At 47.0% G+C, this 16,930-nt stretch overlaps 1 protein-coding gene across 1 annotated transcript in view; it reads right to left on the bottom strand.

Moving 5' to 3' along the window:
• Positions 1–2,909: 2,909 nt before the first annotated feature.
• The window catches only part of LOC146784395 (gastrokine-1-like), a 61,006-nt gene continuing 46,985 nt past the window's right edge, over positions 2,910–16,930 (bottom strand). The window contains exon 6 of the mRNA XM_085634558.1: positions 2,910–3,405. Within this exon, the coding sequence (XP_085490684.1) occupies positions 3,335–3,405 (71 nt within the window). The 3' untranslated portion in view covers positions 2,910–3,334. The remainder of the gene's footprint in view (positions 3,406–16,930) is intronic.

Here is a 16,930-nt window from a genome sequence, read left to right as displayed (position 1 = left end):
AGGTTCCCTAATAGATTTTACCCACCATCATATAAAGGAAGGGGCCGTGCCACGACCATTGATTTTATTTTTGTATCATCATCCATGGGTCGCATTATATAATTTTTCAGGATTTTATATAGTCCCTATAGTGATCATAATCCTTTGCCTTTGGGGCTGTGGGTACAGGGTTCTAATACAGTACAAGGCAGTAGATGGCGGGAACATTATTGCTGATCAGTGGCGGTGCCTGCGGTGGTCACAGGTAAATATTATTGTTCTTAATCAATCCATTTTTAAATTGAGGCAACAGGAGATTTTGAAGTGCCGAGAAACATCACCCTCAGGTGACGATGTAATTAGTTCTTTTATTTCCATTGCCCCGGCAGTGGCTGGTTTGTTAACTGTTCCAGCAGTCTCTCACTGCATGGATAGTCCAATGGTGGTTCGACAATGGGTGCGCAAAGGCATTGAGGAACTTACAAACAGCCTTGAAAGAGACCCCACATAAGAGATCATTGGTAGCCACTTGCTGTAATAACTAAAAAAGTGCGCTTAAGGGACGGAGGTCCTCATTACAAAGACAGGCTCAGGATGAGCTGGTTCAAGCTAATGAACTAAAATATAGTACGCTTTTTTGGAAGGTTATTAAAAGACCTTGTTTTTCTGAACTGATTAAACCACATTTAGGTCATCATATCACCCAGGAACAATGGAAGGATCATTTGCAGGCGGTTTATAATCACCGGGACGGAGAACAATGTATCAATGATTTAGTGCCCCTCCCATGTGATGGGCAAATTAACTTTCACCTTAATGAGGTTAAAACTGGCATTGAGGGATTGTCCCAGAATAAGGCCCCAGGTCCAGATGGGATCCCTCTGGACCTGTTTCGGAATAATATAGATGTGTAGGCCCCAATCCTGACTAGGGTTCTAAATGCAGCAGTGCTATCTTATATACCTCAGTCTTGGTCCACTGCCATTTTTGTCCCATCTATAAGAAGGGCGACAGGGATAACCCTCATTGTTACTGCCCCATATCCCTGATAGACTCTTCTCTTAAGGTTATGGGTCGGGTCTTACTAAATAGGCTATCTGAGTGGGCAGATGAAAATCTAATTATTTCGGAGGTTCAATATGGCTTCCGAATAGGCAAATCAGCAGTGGGCCAATCCCTGAACCTTCATCTGTTGATATCCAAATATACAATCGCCAAAGCAGGTTCTACCTATTTTGGTTTTATGGATCTCACTGCAGTGTTCGACAGAGTGAACAGCAGTAAATTGTGGTCGCTACTAGATGAGTTAGGTGTCGAGCGCGCAATAATAAATGTTTTAATTACTTTATATGCCCATGATCCAGCTGCACTCCGATTCACACAAGAGGGGGGACTCACTAATAATTTTAAATGCTCAAGAGGTGTGTGACAAGGGGGCATTGTTGTCCCTTTTTTATTTACACTGTATATTAATGGGTTAGAATCTGCTCTGATTTCACTCCAGGCCGATACTCCGAGAGTAGGCAGTAGACCGTTACCAGTTCTGTTGTATGCGGACGAGGCTGTGCTTATAGCACGTACTCCCAGAGCATTGCAAGTCCTAATTGAAAGGTTTGTCTCCTTTCCATGAATGGGCTGGACTTGTCCCCCAACTTTACCAAGTTTTTTGTGATGGAAGTAGCTTGTCGGAAGACTAGTACAAAACCCTACAAGGCAGGCACTTTTAGTTTAGCCAAAGTCCCGGCTCTCACATGTCTTGGTGTTCTATTTGACGCCAAATCAAATTGGAATAACCTGAAGGCAATGAAGATAAAGGACATGAAGAAAGCCCTGGGTGCTATTGCAAATTATGCATACAGATTAGGTACATGATAGCGAGGGGTGATTTAAAAATTCTACCAGTCATTCTGTACTTCCAAGGCCTTGTACGGGAGTGAGATTTGGGGATATAAGGCAGTTGATAAATTACAGACTACGCAAAACAAATCTTTGAGACAGATTTTAAAAGTCCCACAGGGAGCTCCCGCATACTCTGTACATGAGGAACTCAGGGTTAAGTATATCACTGACTTAGTTGCACTTAAGCTGGGATATTTTACATTTTTTTTTACGCACCCCAGGCGATAGTATCTTAAACCTTATTTAAAAGAAATGGGATTCAGGCAGGCTCATATTGCATTTTTGCACTTGCAACGTCTGCAGAATGAACATACTTTATTTGTTGTTAGGCACCTCTTAAGAGCAATGATAAGATCAAGGAAATCCAGATATGATTGAGACAGAGAGGGATATCTGTGATCTGTTTCGTGATGATATAAGGCTTTATTGAATTTGTCATGTTTCACAGCTGCGTTTATGCCACATGACGTTTTATATGACTGTATATAGTGCGATGTCATTCTAGTCACGATTGAAGGACATCTGTGAAGTCTAATATGATGAAATATGTTTTTAATGCACTTGCTATTGTTTTTAACTTATTGCATCTTTTATGGCTGTGTTCACTGCCGAATAAAGATTGTTTATTATTATTATTATTATAATCCTTCTCCCAGTTCTTTAATCCTCTACCTTGTCTGCACTTATTATGACATGTATGTTATATGTATGTTACCCAGGGAAACCTCACGGGAGCCATCCATAAATCTAATCCCATACACGAATCAGTCTACATTCTACATTTCATTTTCCTCTTGCTAACACATCCAATCACCAATCATCAGCCCAAATTGACTTAGAAACTCTGTGAGTTTCTCAAGAATTATAAACTTTGTTTTATTTGATGGCCATGTTCCTATGTGATTTACTTGCATACATGTCTCGCTATTTGTATTCACTTGTATCAACCTATGTTTTTCTTATGTTTTGCATTGTTGCTCTTTATTAAAAATGCCAATAAAATATTTAGAACAAAAAAAAGAGATACGGCCAGTGATTTATGCATATTTATTCAGGTGCTTTCCTCCAGCTGCAAGCTAGAAGAAAACATTGTCAATAATTCTGGGCGATGCCTTACAATCCTGTCCTGCAGCAGAGTTGGAAAAATGCAGCCTTACCACCAACTGCTGGGTGAGCTGGACTCTGAGTCCAGTCTCTAATTTAAGAGAGTTTCTATCTAGTGGCCATATTGTTTCTGGCGTTTTCTGGCATATTGTGCCTGTCAACAGGAATTCAAAAGAAACCAAGATATTTTTCAACTTTCTTTAAGGTCTTTTATTGCAAATGTATTAAGAATGTTGGAACAGCAAAGAGGAATGAATGCCAAGGGTTGAGGAAACTGAAGTAGAGTCATGTTAGGGATTCAATTGCAATAAGAAGGTGGACATGCCTCTGCAGGTGCCGCACTCTCTCTTCTCTAGAAGCAGATGTGGATTCCCAGGATGGTGATGATGATGGAGTTGGCACACTCCCCGAAGAGCGCGATATCTGGTTTACCACACACAGAGAAAACAAATAAAAAAGTTGTTATAGAGTATGACAGCTAATACTAGACTGTAGGACACAATGGTGATTTGGTTTGTGCAATTCACATTTCAGATCACAGGATTATACAATGACAGCATAGAGTTAATTGGACAAATATGTAGTTATTACCACTAGAGAGTATTACTTACAGATTTTGCACCAAACACCATATGAATTCACAGGGTTAATAAAGAAAGCTATTTAAGTGTTTTTAACCTTGTTCTTGAGACATTGTAATAAATAAGATCATGCCCCTTTGGCGAGATGATGTGATGCAAAAGCAATGATGCACTTAAGGGGCAAGATATTATTAGAAACTGACTGATCAATGGTCCAGAATTCCAAGACTGTATTTTACGTTTCATTCTGTTAACTAGACATCCAACATAGAAGTTCTTGAAAAACATCCTATTTTTTATTATTTGTGTCTACTTTATTTGTAATGCATGGCAAATGCTAGGATAAAACTGTGGTGTTTTGGATGGTGTACTAAAAAATCAGACATGGACACAGAATGGCTGGTAACTCGTGGTCGCCGTACTGACCACACCTATCTTTGCAGGTTACTTTTATTAACTTCCTGACGCTGACATCAGGACAAACCATTATTTACCCACCTGCAGCGAAATACTTCAAATCCCCCTCCCTCAGGCATTTCTCATGGTGTTGCTTGCATACTGACACAACACTACATCCCTTCTTCACTATAGAATTGAAAAACAATTAAATGAAACAGAACAGAATATACATAACACAGAGTCAGTAGGCTTCAGGATCTAGAACTGCAAGACAATCATAGGCATGCATCAAAGTCCTGAAGTGGCAGCACTGACTCATACACTTCAGTCAACCAAAAAGTCTACATAACATCTAGAGGAGGGGGTTGGAATTCCAGAGATACCGACCTATGCCGCTCCTCTGGATAAACTCTTGGGTGGCCTCATTGGTCTATGGGAGTTTGAACACCTCCAGGCTCTGCTCTCTTGGAGACGGTACTCCGGCTGGAGGTGCCAAGGTTGGCAGGGTCTGGGGTACTCTGTAAGAAATGGGGTAGCCATTGGTGTCACTATCAGCGGCCTCACCTGCACTGGGTCGGCTGCTCACGGATATGTAGTCCAGAGCGTCACCTTCTGATGCTACTCTATCATGTAGCCAAGGTATTCCTTTGAATTGAGATACGTTCCAGGTGACAGTCTCAGCCCCTCTCCTGGCAATTAGCATTGTGCCTTTTATGTCTATGATTGTCCATGGGTCACCTTCGAAAGCCAGGTGGAACTTTTCACCTGGGTGTCGAGCTTTGACCAAGACACTTTCTCCAATCCGGATAGTGGGGTGTTTGGCGTGCTTTTAGTTCGAAGCATACTACTTGTTGCGGGCCCTTCGGCAGTCAAAGCGGTTCAGAGGATTTGGATGTTCCGCCCAAAGGGGATGATGAGTAATGTTGTCTGTTAAAGTACCCCTTAACACAACTTGCTTGGGGCAATACCGGGGATAGACTAAGGCATAAGCCAATATTCATGTAACATAACATGTGTATTTGTAAAGCGCATGCTCACCCAGAAGGGTATATTGGGGCTGAATAACAGATGTTTATTGCTACCCAACTCAATGGTAGCCATTTTATCCACCTCAGAAGGATAAAAGGCTGAGTAGGCCTACAGGGATTTGAACCTTTGACCATGAAGTCAAACACAGGCCCCGACAGGGCAGGAAATTGTAGTTGGCATTTTCTATATTTCTGGATTTGGCCACAGCAATTCAGATGACTTTTGTCACTGTCCTCACAAAACATTCCACTTCCCTGTTGGCTTGGGGCCATAATTTTCTTATGCAGCAGTGTATTATGTTTCTGTAGCAATAGATATCCGGCCCTTTGTCAGTGTAACTTTCTCCAAACAAACCATGAGTGCCCATAATTGTTTCGTTTTTAGGTATGACTTCTGACACAGAATTGGTCAGTACTATTTCAACTTCAGGATATCAGGAGAAGTCATCCACCCGGACTCTCAAATTCTACACTGACTTGTTATGATGGAGCGGTAGGTTCTTTTTTAGTGATGAAGGGTGCCCGAGGCTGTGGCTGCCTGGTCACTTGACAGGCAAGATAGTCTCTGACTACTTCTTCCACTCGCTTATCAAGGCCGGGACACAGACATTGCTCTGCAGCCTGTTTTTGGATTTGGATTTGGCTACCCCTTGATGAGCTTCATGAACTAGGAGGACAGCCTGCTTTTGGGGAGGGCTATTCACAGTCCTCGAATGGGACAGACTTCCACTGTGACGGATAGTTCTTTTCGAATGTGGTATAATCATTGGAGTGTTAACTTGGCCTTTTCAGTGTGATGTGCAGAAGAGCATCGGAGGGGCAGCCAGTCTGCTGTCAGTACTGCCTGGATGCCAATTTATAGGCATCACGCTCTGTAGCTTCCACTACTTCTGAGAGGGACATGGGGATGGACTCCTCAATGTCTCTTGATTCCCTTGCTTCAGAAAGGGGTCACTGAGCGGGCATGACGTGACAAGAAATCCACAAGGTTGCGGATGCCTGCAACTGTAGAATCCATTTTTCAATCCTCAGGGGTGGCTAGGAAGAGGACTCCCGAAACAAAGGGATCAATGGTTTGTGATCCATGACGATAATATAATGGTGTCTGTATAACTATATGTAGAAGTACTGGAACCCCCAATGAATCGCAATGGCCTCTTGTTCTATTGAGAGTATCTTTGCTCGGTCAGTGTGATCAGCCGGCTCAATTGTTTATTAGGCCTGGGCGCTGAACTTCGCTTCGTTTGCGGAGTATGCAGAGTTTTCTGCACTCCGCACTCCGCGGAGCTCGCGGAGTGCAGAAAATTCCACTTCATGTTGGGCAGTGGAGTTTTTTCCCCGCTTTCGAACGTGAACAGTAAGATTGCGAGCACGAGCTGCCGCTCGGTAGAATTTCTGCCCGAGCGGCAGGAATACCAGCAGAAACTGCAGTTCGCACTGCACTCTGCCACTCGCGGGACTTCGCAGACTTTTTTTGTAACTTCGCGGAATTCCGCGTAGCAAAACTCTGCGAACTACGCCCAGGCCTATAAGGTTTATTGTTTATGAAGAGCAGCATATCATCTGCGTATAATGCGATATGTTACATAACTTCACAACCAGCCCCCCCAATAAAGTGGGTTCTCATTCATACCCTACATGCCAAAGGTACCAGTGCTATGGCAAATAGCAGCATGGATAACTGGCAGCCCTGTCAGGTTCTTCTCTCCACTCAATAGGCCTCCAGTAACACCAAACCTGCTTTAACTCTCGCCATGAGATGAGTATAGAGAAGTTAGGTCTACTTAATAAACCTGGGTCCCTGTTCCATCATCTTCATTACTGTATAAGGGTAAGACCAGTCTATGTTGTTGAAAGCTTTTTTGATATCAACAGACATGATCAGAACGTCTGTGGCAAAAACGGGGAATTTAGATATAAACAAATCAACCTCATGTGATTCTTTCTTCCTAAGCAAAAAGCAACTTAGATTTTAAAAATTGACCTGATATTTGAGCGTCAGATGCTGCTAAACATGCCATAATCACCTCTCAACATTAAACATTTTTGAGATGTAAAAAAATGGTCTTAACAGTGGTGCTTATTTGCAAAACCAAGGAGTGGCAATCAGCTAAACCAATGTCAGGGCCACATACTCTCACACTAACAGAGGGGGACTCTGTGTGCTTTTACTCGGACCCTGGGCAAGTGGACCCTCATCCCAAGGAATCTTGTGCCTGGACCTAATTGTTGTATCTGCCATCACTGTTCGCTGGACCCGCTTCGCGGGTCCCGCTTCACGGGAAAAATCAGCGGAGAACTTGTAGTTTCTACGGCAGCTGGGGAGGTCTGTGGCAGTACAGCAGGGCTGCGAGCATTACTGCAGGGACTCCATCTCCCAGGAGTCCCTGCCTGGCCAATAGCTCACACCTGGCCCGCTCTCCCTGCAAGCCACGCCCCTAGCGCACCGGCTACATTTAAGAACACCTTCTTTCCCTGGTGCTGGTGGGACTCTGTGTGCTTTTACTCGGACCCTGGGCAAGTGGACCCTCATCCCAAGGAATCTTGTGCCTGGACCTAATTGTTGTATCTGCCATCACTGTTCGCCGGACCCGCTTCGCGGGTCCCGCTTCACGGGAAAAATCAGCGGAGAACTTGTAGTTTCTACGGCAGCTGGGGAGATCTGTGGCAGTACAGCAGGGCTGCGAGCATTACTGCAGGGACTCCATGTCCCAGGAGTCCCTGCCTGGCCAATAGCTCACACCTGGCCCGCTCTCTCTGCAAGCCACACCCCCAGCGTATACGTACACTTGTTGTTACTTTGCTCCTGAGGCGGAAAGCCGGGAGAGTGCTTAATTTTAAACTTATCTTTGTGTTCTTGTGTATTTTAAAAAGGCTTACTCACTCAAATTACTTGAACTGACAGCGGGATCACCGCTGATAGGAAACGGCCGGGAAACGCTATCCCAGCGTCTTGCTCCGATCACAGGCCACGCCCCCTTCGGAGGCCACACCTACCGCCTATCCACTCTCATTCCATAAACATGTGCCTCTATAGGAAGTGCAGCGGACGAGCGCAGCGGGCGCGCCGATGGCGCGCCGAAGGCGCGCCTAAGGAAAGCCCGTCTGCGCCCGTCCGCGACCGACCGAGGCCAGAGGCAGGTCACTGTACCCCTATTATCCATTATTCCAGCTCGCAGCTGACCAAGCTACAAGGCAAGTGGCCATTGGCGAATGCCGCCTTCAACCAAATTACCAAATATGGCCTCTTATCCTCCCAACCTTTATCCCAATCGAATTCCCGGTCTTTGCCCCGCGCCACTTATTTTCCAGCCCCGTCTGCCATTGACCACCCTCCCACATCCGTCTCCGCAATGTATCTGAATACCAGATCGGCAGTTAAACATCAGCTTGATCTTTTCTCGCTATTGGAGTCCCACAAACCCGATATACTTTTCCTTACTGAGACTTGGTTCTCGGACAGTTCTCTCCCCTCCGTACTGGCTATACTCCCACCATCCTATTATGCTATCCGAGTTGATCGTTCTTCCGGAAAGCCCGGTGGAGGGGTGGCCCTGATTGCCCGCAAAGAACTTACGTTCCAACCTTTAGCATTCTCCTCCATGGGCTCATCAGACTGTCTACTTGCCCGTTCATCTTCCCTGACCCCCCCTCTCACGTGTGTCCTTATTTATCGACCTCCATCTTCTCCGCAATCGTTCCTTCCCAACTTCCAAGACCTGATGGCTACCTTAGTTGTCGACCACTCTTCTATCGCAGTCCTTGGAGATTTCAACTTTTGGCCCTCAGACCCCGAGGAATGTGCTACTTCCAAGGAGTTTTCAGACTCACTTCGTTCGTTCAATTTTATTCCTGCGGTCCAAGCTCCCACCCATAGGCTGGGACATATCCTTGACCAAATTTGGTACCGAAACTGCCCGGTCACTTCACTTTCCATTTCTCCCTGTGTTTGGTCGGATCATTTTCTGATCACCTTTTCTTTATGCCCCCATTCACTTCCCAAACCCCTTCCTGCCAAAAACGTCTGGGCCCGTTCATGGAACCGCGTTGATGTAGCGGCTCTGTCGGCCACGCTCTCTTCATCTAGCCGCAACCTCTCAGGGCTGCCATCCTCAGCACAGGCTGAATCTATCAATAGCTGGCTACGGGCCGGCTGCGACTCCATCGCCCCTCTGAAATGCATCTCGTCTAAACGCTTCAAAGATGCCAACCGATGGTTTTCCAACGACCTAAAAACTCAAAAACTCAACCTCCGCCAAGCGGAACGTCTCTGGAGACGAGATTACTGCCCCACCTTCAGACTCCAATACACTACCCTCTTAGTTCAATATAAGAAGTCTATTTTGGAAGCCAAAAAGGCTTACTTTTCATCTGAAATTCAACTTGCGGAGAACCGGCCCAGAGAAATATTCTCCATTGTCCAAGATCTGGCTTACTCTGACAGAGCGTCTCTCAAACCTCTTCCTTCTCAATCACTTTGTGACTCCCTTAATTTCTTCTTTCTCGATAAAATCAGCGCGATCAAGGCCAAGATTGCTTCCCCATCTTCTTCTTTCACTGACCTCCGTTGCCCTTCTGCCGTTGCTCGCTTGGACTCCATTCCCCCCTCACATTCGATTCTTTCACCTCCATTCTTTCTATGGTCAAATCCGGTTCCCCCTTGGACCCCTGCCCTGCCTATATCTTGAAGCAGATTTATACCTATTGCCCCACTCCACCTCTCTCGTTTCTCAACAGCTCCTTATCCCAGGGTATTGTTACCCCTGCACTTAAATCGGCGGTGATTGTACCTATTTTAAAAAAAACTGGCGCGGATTCCTCTAACCCAGTCAATTACCGCCCTATATCCCTTCTGCCCTTCTTGGCAAAAGTGCTGGAACGCCATGTGGTCAGAACCTTGAGCCAATTTGTGGAAAGATACAGCGTCTTGGCCCCAAGGCAGGCTGGTTTTCGCCCCGCACACTCAACCGAGTCAGTAATTATATCGGTTCTAGACAACCTTCGAGAAGGTATGGATTCCAGTAAGCCTCAGGCCCTGGTCCTTCTTGATCTCTCCGCCGCATTCGACACGGTGGATCACACCATCTTACTTTCTCGTGTCGAGGCGGCGGGAATCGGAGGGACTGCCCTGTTATGGCTCTCCTCCTTCTTGAGTGGGCGCACCCAAGCGGTCCGCCTGGGCGAGTTTTCAGCTGACTATCGCCCTGTCCAGTGCGGGGTCCCCCAAGGATCCTCCTTGTCCCGTTTGCTATTTAACCTTTACATTGCCCCCCTTATTTTTGCGCTACAGCAACTGGAGGTCTCTGTTTACAACTACGCAGATGACCTCCAGCTTATTTTTTCCCTCTCTCCCTCCCCCCAGTCAACTGCTAACTTTCAGTTCATCATGACTTTCATCCAGGACTGGATGAACTTCAACCACCTGAAGCTCAATCCCGACAAAACGGAATTGGTGTTGACGGGTGGTTGCTCCAGTCCATGGTCCTCCTCTTTCTGGCCCTCTTCTCTAGGTCCCCCACCCACGCCGGTCCCCTCTGTCAAAACTCTTGGATTCAAAATCAATAATCAACTCTCTCTCCATTCTCAAGTCAGTGCCGTCATCTCTTCAGCCTTCCTCTCCCTCAGAACTATCCGGAAAGTTTCACGTTTCTTCTCTCCATCTGCCCTTATACTAATACTTCTGGCCATGATGACGTCTCGCTTGGACTACGGCAATGCCATCTATCATGGCATGCCTGCGTACCTCGTGAGACGCCTACAACTAGTTCAAAACCAGGCGGCTCGACTGGTTTTTAACTCACCCAGGTCACAACATATTACCCCCCTTCTCAGATCCCTCCATTGGCTCCCTGTCCGGCAACGCGTTCTTTTCAAGCTTGGCTGTACCATCTTTAAAGCCCGGTCTGGCACTGCCCCAGCTTTCATTAACACAGCCATTCAAGACTATATCCCCCCTAGAGAACTGCGCTCTACAACCCAGCAACTACTGGTGGTACCTCGCTTCAAACGGAAAAAATGGGGAGGTTCCAAATTCTCTACCACGGCCCCCGCCTTTTGGAACTCTCTCCCACTCCAACTGAGGTCTTGCTCCCAATATTCCTTATTCCGCAAAGACCTCAAAACCTTTCTCTTTACTGAAGCCTTCCCATCCTAACCACCCTGTTCCCTCAGCTGTTATGCCCCTTGAGCAGTAGTAATTACATAGCGCCAAGAAACCGCCTGGTGTATGAGCGCTCTACAAATTCCTTAAACTCAAACTCGTACATAATCTCGGAGCGAAGCCCGGGCAAAGGGCAGGCAGTCTGTGGCAGTCCGGGGCTGTCCAGGGCCGGGTCGGGCCACCCCCCTGACAACATCACTGGTAGCTTTAGACACATAGGGGTTTATTATTATTATTAATATCTGGTCACCACTATAGCCTGTGTTAATGTCCTCCCGTTCAGGGAAGAGCCTCAGGAGAGGAGAAGAGGGTGGAGCCAGCTGTATTATAGGCACTATGGATCAGTTCATTACACGGGTAGCTGCTGTCATAGAGAAGGAGATTGTAATGACAGAGCGGCGTCTCTCCCAAGAACTTCCTCCGTCGAAACGGTCCTCATTGGGTTCCCTGGTGCTTGTTACCTCGCCTGTATGTAGTTCAGATCCCCTCTCAATTACATCCCCTCCACTGGAGCTTCTTCGGGTTGCATCTCTGAGGGCCAGTATAGATAGGTTGGAGAGCTTGGCAGCCATATCTATTCCCCCTCCCGTTGATAGTAGTAGTTTTGACCCATGCTCCAGTGAATTCCCTGTCCTTACAACTCGTCCTATCCTTCCTACTATCCAAGTTAATATCCCTCAGCCTCCTGCCTTACCACTGATGGTATCCAAGAATGTAACATACCAAAAGGAAAAGGATTGCAAGCCCACGTAAAGGCAGCTTCCCAAAACTTTATAAGATACCAAGGAAGTATGGTGCCAGGGGAATAGGAACTAAAGCGGGTGAGGGGTTGGGCGCGAAAAACCCCGGGATGGAAAAGGGGGGTGATCATTCAGGTCATATGATTGAGGAAGCATGTGTAGATCCAACATCAGTCTGTCATTTAGCTCCACCTAATTACTCTGTAACAATTACACAATTTGAAGACCTGATGACAACATTATTGTCCCCGATTGTAGAGAGAGTAAAAGGGTTGGGAGAGAGGTTGGATAGATTTGAACAGGCAACCTTGGATAATTTCTTCTCTCTGAAAACCCTCATCAAACTGCACTCGAAGATCGGGGAGGACGGACAGGGAGGGGATAGTGGCACCCGGATGTTCTCTGCATCCACACAGGCCACACCTACCACCTCTAATACAGCAAACACTGTAAATATGTTGGCTGTGGCTAATGTACCTGCTGCACAGGTTGCGGATACCTCAGGCAGTACTAGTCATTCAGGCCTAGCACAACCGAGTGCACCTAAGCCTCTTAAAGTCCCGGTAAAGAAGCCTATCCGGGCTGAGCTGCAGGGTAGGAAGGGACCTCTTAAATATAAGGGAACCTCGAATGGGATTGCCAAAGGCAATGGTCCCGATCAAGCCCACTCGACCAGAACTTGTACTAACCTCCCCAGAGAAACCCAGCCAGAAGAATCTTCCCCCAAAGCGGCTCCAACTATTCCATCGGTGAATTTGCCCCCCGAGTGCCACCCGTATGTCGCCATACTTACTAACGTACCCACTTTGAAGGATGATCATTATGAATCCCACCAGGCTTTAAAAAATAAAACCATGCACTGGTTAAAGACCAATAGACCTCTTCATAGGGGTCTAGATGGGTTGACCCTAGGAGTGAGAAGGGTAGGGTGGGTAGGATATGGTCGCAAGCACCTAGAAGGAGATTGTGTGGTGGTAAACTTCAAAGACAATAGGGTTGCTCAAACTATTTGCAATCAAAAGTATGTAATTGGGGGGGCAAGCATTGGTGTAGTAGATTTAACCTATTTTTGCCCTAGGACTGCAGCAAATAATAATGGTTTACATTCTGGCGGGGGTTGGAGCAATAACCCTATTTATCCTGAGAATCCTGTTATCCCTCAATTATTCCAACCGGCAGTCTGGCCCGGGTCTTATGGGGGGCCGTCGGGATATTGAACCGACACTTGCCATAGGGTGGCCTTCAGGGACCAAAGCCCAGGTGATGTTCCTGTGCGAAACGAGTCGGGTGATGGCAATGTCTTTCTTCCCTCTCAGTTAGACGAAGCCACTACCCTACCTCAGGACATTAACTCGCTTGCAGGAAGACTAAGTGGGGGCAGTAGATTAAGTCTTATAGATCTGATGGAGGGGGCACCTAACACCGAGCCCCGCAGGGAGCCGGTTGTGGCGGATCCAGACTTTAAGATTTTTAACTGGAACGTCGCGGGTATCTCAAGGAAGCTGGGACTACCAGACTGGAACGTGCTTGTGGAGGGTTACTCCATTTGCATTTTTCAAGAAACATGGTGCAGGGAGCCCTGCCACAAGGTAGGATATTCAACATATTTTGTTCCCGCTGTCCCCCCTGTTTCAGGGAAGGGACGTCCTTCGGGCGGTCTCCTCATATGGGTTGATGTCGCTCTCGATTGCCAGGTGGTTCAGCACCCCACCAACTCTCCCGATCTCCTCAATATTACTGTAAAGGGTGCACGGGGTGGCCTCCTCCTGGACATCTTTAATATCTACGTCAGAGGCACGAAGGGTGGTATACCATCGGCCACAATATCCCTATTAGAAGGTCTGCTCAGGCAGCGCCCCAATAAATCTCGCATCTTGGTGGCAGGAGACCTGAATTGTACGTTCGAGCCTTTGGGCCTGGACGATACATTGGGAAGTGGTGAGGAGGACTCCAGGAGGGGGATTCCTGCCCTAGCGCTGCCTCCCATCAAGAGGTGGACCCAAGTGGCGGTACAGATTAATTCCCTCACCATGGAATTTGACCTTAGGGCTGTTAATGGGAGGTCCAAGTCTGACCTAGTGGGTGCTCATACTTATAATAGGCCGAATCATACGTCTAGAATAGATTATATTCTTCTTGACGTAACTCTATGGAGCATCCTGAAGGATATGGAGATCATACCGACAACTGAGAGTGATCATAATCTCTCACTCGCTCTCTTTCCCCAGTGGTTAACTGATAAGGGGGGATTATCATCTTATATAGCTCCAAACCCCCACGAAGTTTTCCCATCCAATTTTGGTAGACGGCTGAAGTGGGCTAAGCTTATCATGTCCGCAGAGAAAGTGGCAGATATAGGGGCACTTCTGGCTGCAGCACAGTGCAAATTGGAGTCGCTGACCCGATCGCCTGAGGAGATCACGCTGACCTTCTGCGACTTAACTAGGGCGCTGAGCAAACTATTTATTCTCCCTAGCATGGTCTTCGTGCTAACAACAGGAAGTTGCTGCCCAAAACGCAGGGTTGGTTTACAAAAAAATGCAGAGTCAAGAAAAAAGCGCTGGTAGGGGCTGTCAAATCTAAATCCCAGGTTGCAATTAGGCTCGCAAGGAAAGCTTACTCCCAGACTTTAAAGGCAGCAAAAAGATAGGGGGAGGAGAAGTTCTGGGCGGACCTCTTGGCAGCAAGCTTGGACAGGAACGCTAGGGGATTTTGGAGTTTGGTAAGATCCAGGGAAATGCCTGTTGGCACATTGCTGACATGTAATATCCCAGCTCAGAATTGGTTTAGCCACTTCTTGTCCCTTTATACCCCTGCCGAGGGGGTCCTTAATGACTCCTTTGCTCTGCTGGTCGAGGCAAGGGACACTGAGGTCGATGCCTTTACTGACAGAGAAGTGGAGGTCGTAATCAAGTCCCTGGTCCCCCTAAAAGGTGCTGGGCCTGACGGGATACCCAGCGACTTGTTACGTACCAATCCCAAGCAATGGGGGAAGTTGGTTTCCACTCTATTGAATGCTATTATGGGGGGAGCATCTGTACCTGAATCCTGGAAAGGGGCGGAGGTTGTCCCGATATTCAAGAAGGGATGTCGGGACAACCCCGCTAACTATAGGCCCATAAGCCTTATTGATTCATCCCAAAAGGTGGCAGGGAAGGTAATTCTGGGGAGGATCCTCCAATGGGTGGATGATAATAAGATTCTGTCAGATTTCCAGGCTGGTTTTCGCTCTGGAACCGGGACCATAGAGCAAGCCTTCAGACTGGCGCTCCTGCATTGGAAGGTGGTGGTGCTGGGCAAGGGCAGTCTTTATCTGGCCTTTATCAACCTCAAGACTGCCTTTGACCTGGTACCTAGGGAGGAACTGTGGAGGGTCTTGCAGGGTTTGGGGGTGCCTTCTTATATCCTATCACTCCTGATAAAACTACACACAGGCAATTATGCGCAGGTGCGGTGGGGTAAGAATGGGGAGAAAACCGACAGAATTCCAGTGAGTAGGGGTGTCCGCCAGGGATGTGTGTTAGCTCCCACCCTATTCTCTCTCTATGTGAATGGTGTGGTTGAGTATCTGCTACAAGAACCTGCTGATGCACCCTCCCTGGCGGGCACTCGGATCCCCACACTGCTCTTTGCAGATGACACCCTCCTCATTGCAAAGACCCCCCAAGGCCTCCAAAAACTTCTTAACCGCTTCCAGGAGTTTTGTTCCCTTAGGGGATTGGTGATCAATGTTGACAAGACCAAATATTTGATCATGAATCCTCCTGGGAAACTGGGGCGCCCCCCGGTCTTGAACTCTGCTCACCTGGAGAGGGTGTCAGAGTTTGACTACCTGGGAATCCGCCTTAGCGACTCTATGAGTTGGACTCCGCACATCCACAAGATGCTCCTTAACCACAAAAGGGTGGGTGGTGTGTTGCTTAGGGAACATCGTTCTTCCACAAAACAATTTATTGCCCCAGTTGTGGAGATTTATAAAGCTAGAGGGGTTAGTGCTGCCTGTTATGGGGCGGAGCTGTGGGGTACAGGCAATCTCGATGTACTTGCAAAATCGAAGAGCAAATTTTTGAAAGATCTGATGGCTCTCCCTTTGAGCACACCCACAGTTCCAGTGCTGCTGGATCTAGGCTGCAGATCAATTGCGGACCAAGCTCGACTTCGTCCCTTGCTCCTGTGGGCCCGCTTGTGGAGGGTGCCCGAATTAGCCTCCTATGCGGAGGGACTGTCCGAGGTGATGTCAATGGGGGGCTGGCATAGGATTAAATGGTTGAGGGACGTTAAACATCTTTTGGGGGAGCTGGGCTTAGGTGAAGCTTGGGTAACTCGATCTGCCCCTCCTAAAGCCACTTTAAAGAAATTGTATTGGGATTGGGTTTTGTTTAAACTCACTGTCGATCCACACCTATGTAAGTCAAATGTAGCCTTTTTGAGGATTAAAGACGTGGTAGCTTACGAACCCTATCTCGACATGATTTCCATTCCTTTTGATAGGGCTTTATATTTTACATTTAGAGTAGGGATTCTACCTGTTGGTGATCTGATATCCCGGTGGAAATTGTCCCCCCAGTCCTCCCCCTTTTGTGCCCTCTGTTCCACGCGGGTCGAGACGGTGGCACATATTCTTTTTGAATGCCCTGACTATTGCTCTCCCAGGAGGCGCTGGCTCACACCACTTTGCAGACAGTTGGGAACTCGCTATCACACTGTGGCCCTACGTATTTTATTGTCCGACACATCCACTTTGGTGGCTTGTGGTGTGTCTAAATTCTTAAAGTGGACCTGGTTGATTCGTGCAACAAGGCTTTCCGTATCAATTTAATCCTGGTTTTAACTGTATTAATTGTATTTATTAAGTTATTGTTTTTTACCTTCTTTTTCTTCTGGGAATGTGTTTTATTTGTTGTTTTTCTTAACTGTTGAACTGCTTTTAAGATATTTTATGTATCGAAATAAAGCCTATCAATCAATCAATCTCACACTAACAGTCACTACGGTGGCCTGTGTGGCCAGCAATATAACCATCTGTCTCCTCTCTCGCTC

The sequence above is a fragment of the Triturus cristatus genome, chromosome 11 (genome assembly GCF_964204655.1).
Source record: "Triturus cristatus chromosome 11, aTriCri1.1, whole genome shotgun sequence".
NCBI classification, from domain to species: Eukaryota; Metazoa; Chordata; class Amphibia; order Caudata; family Salamandridae; genus Triturus; species Triturus cristatus.
The sequence above is the reverse complement of the archived record's forward strand: the minus strand, read 5'-3'. Positions and strand labels throughout refer to the sequence as shown.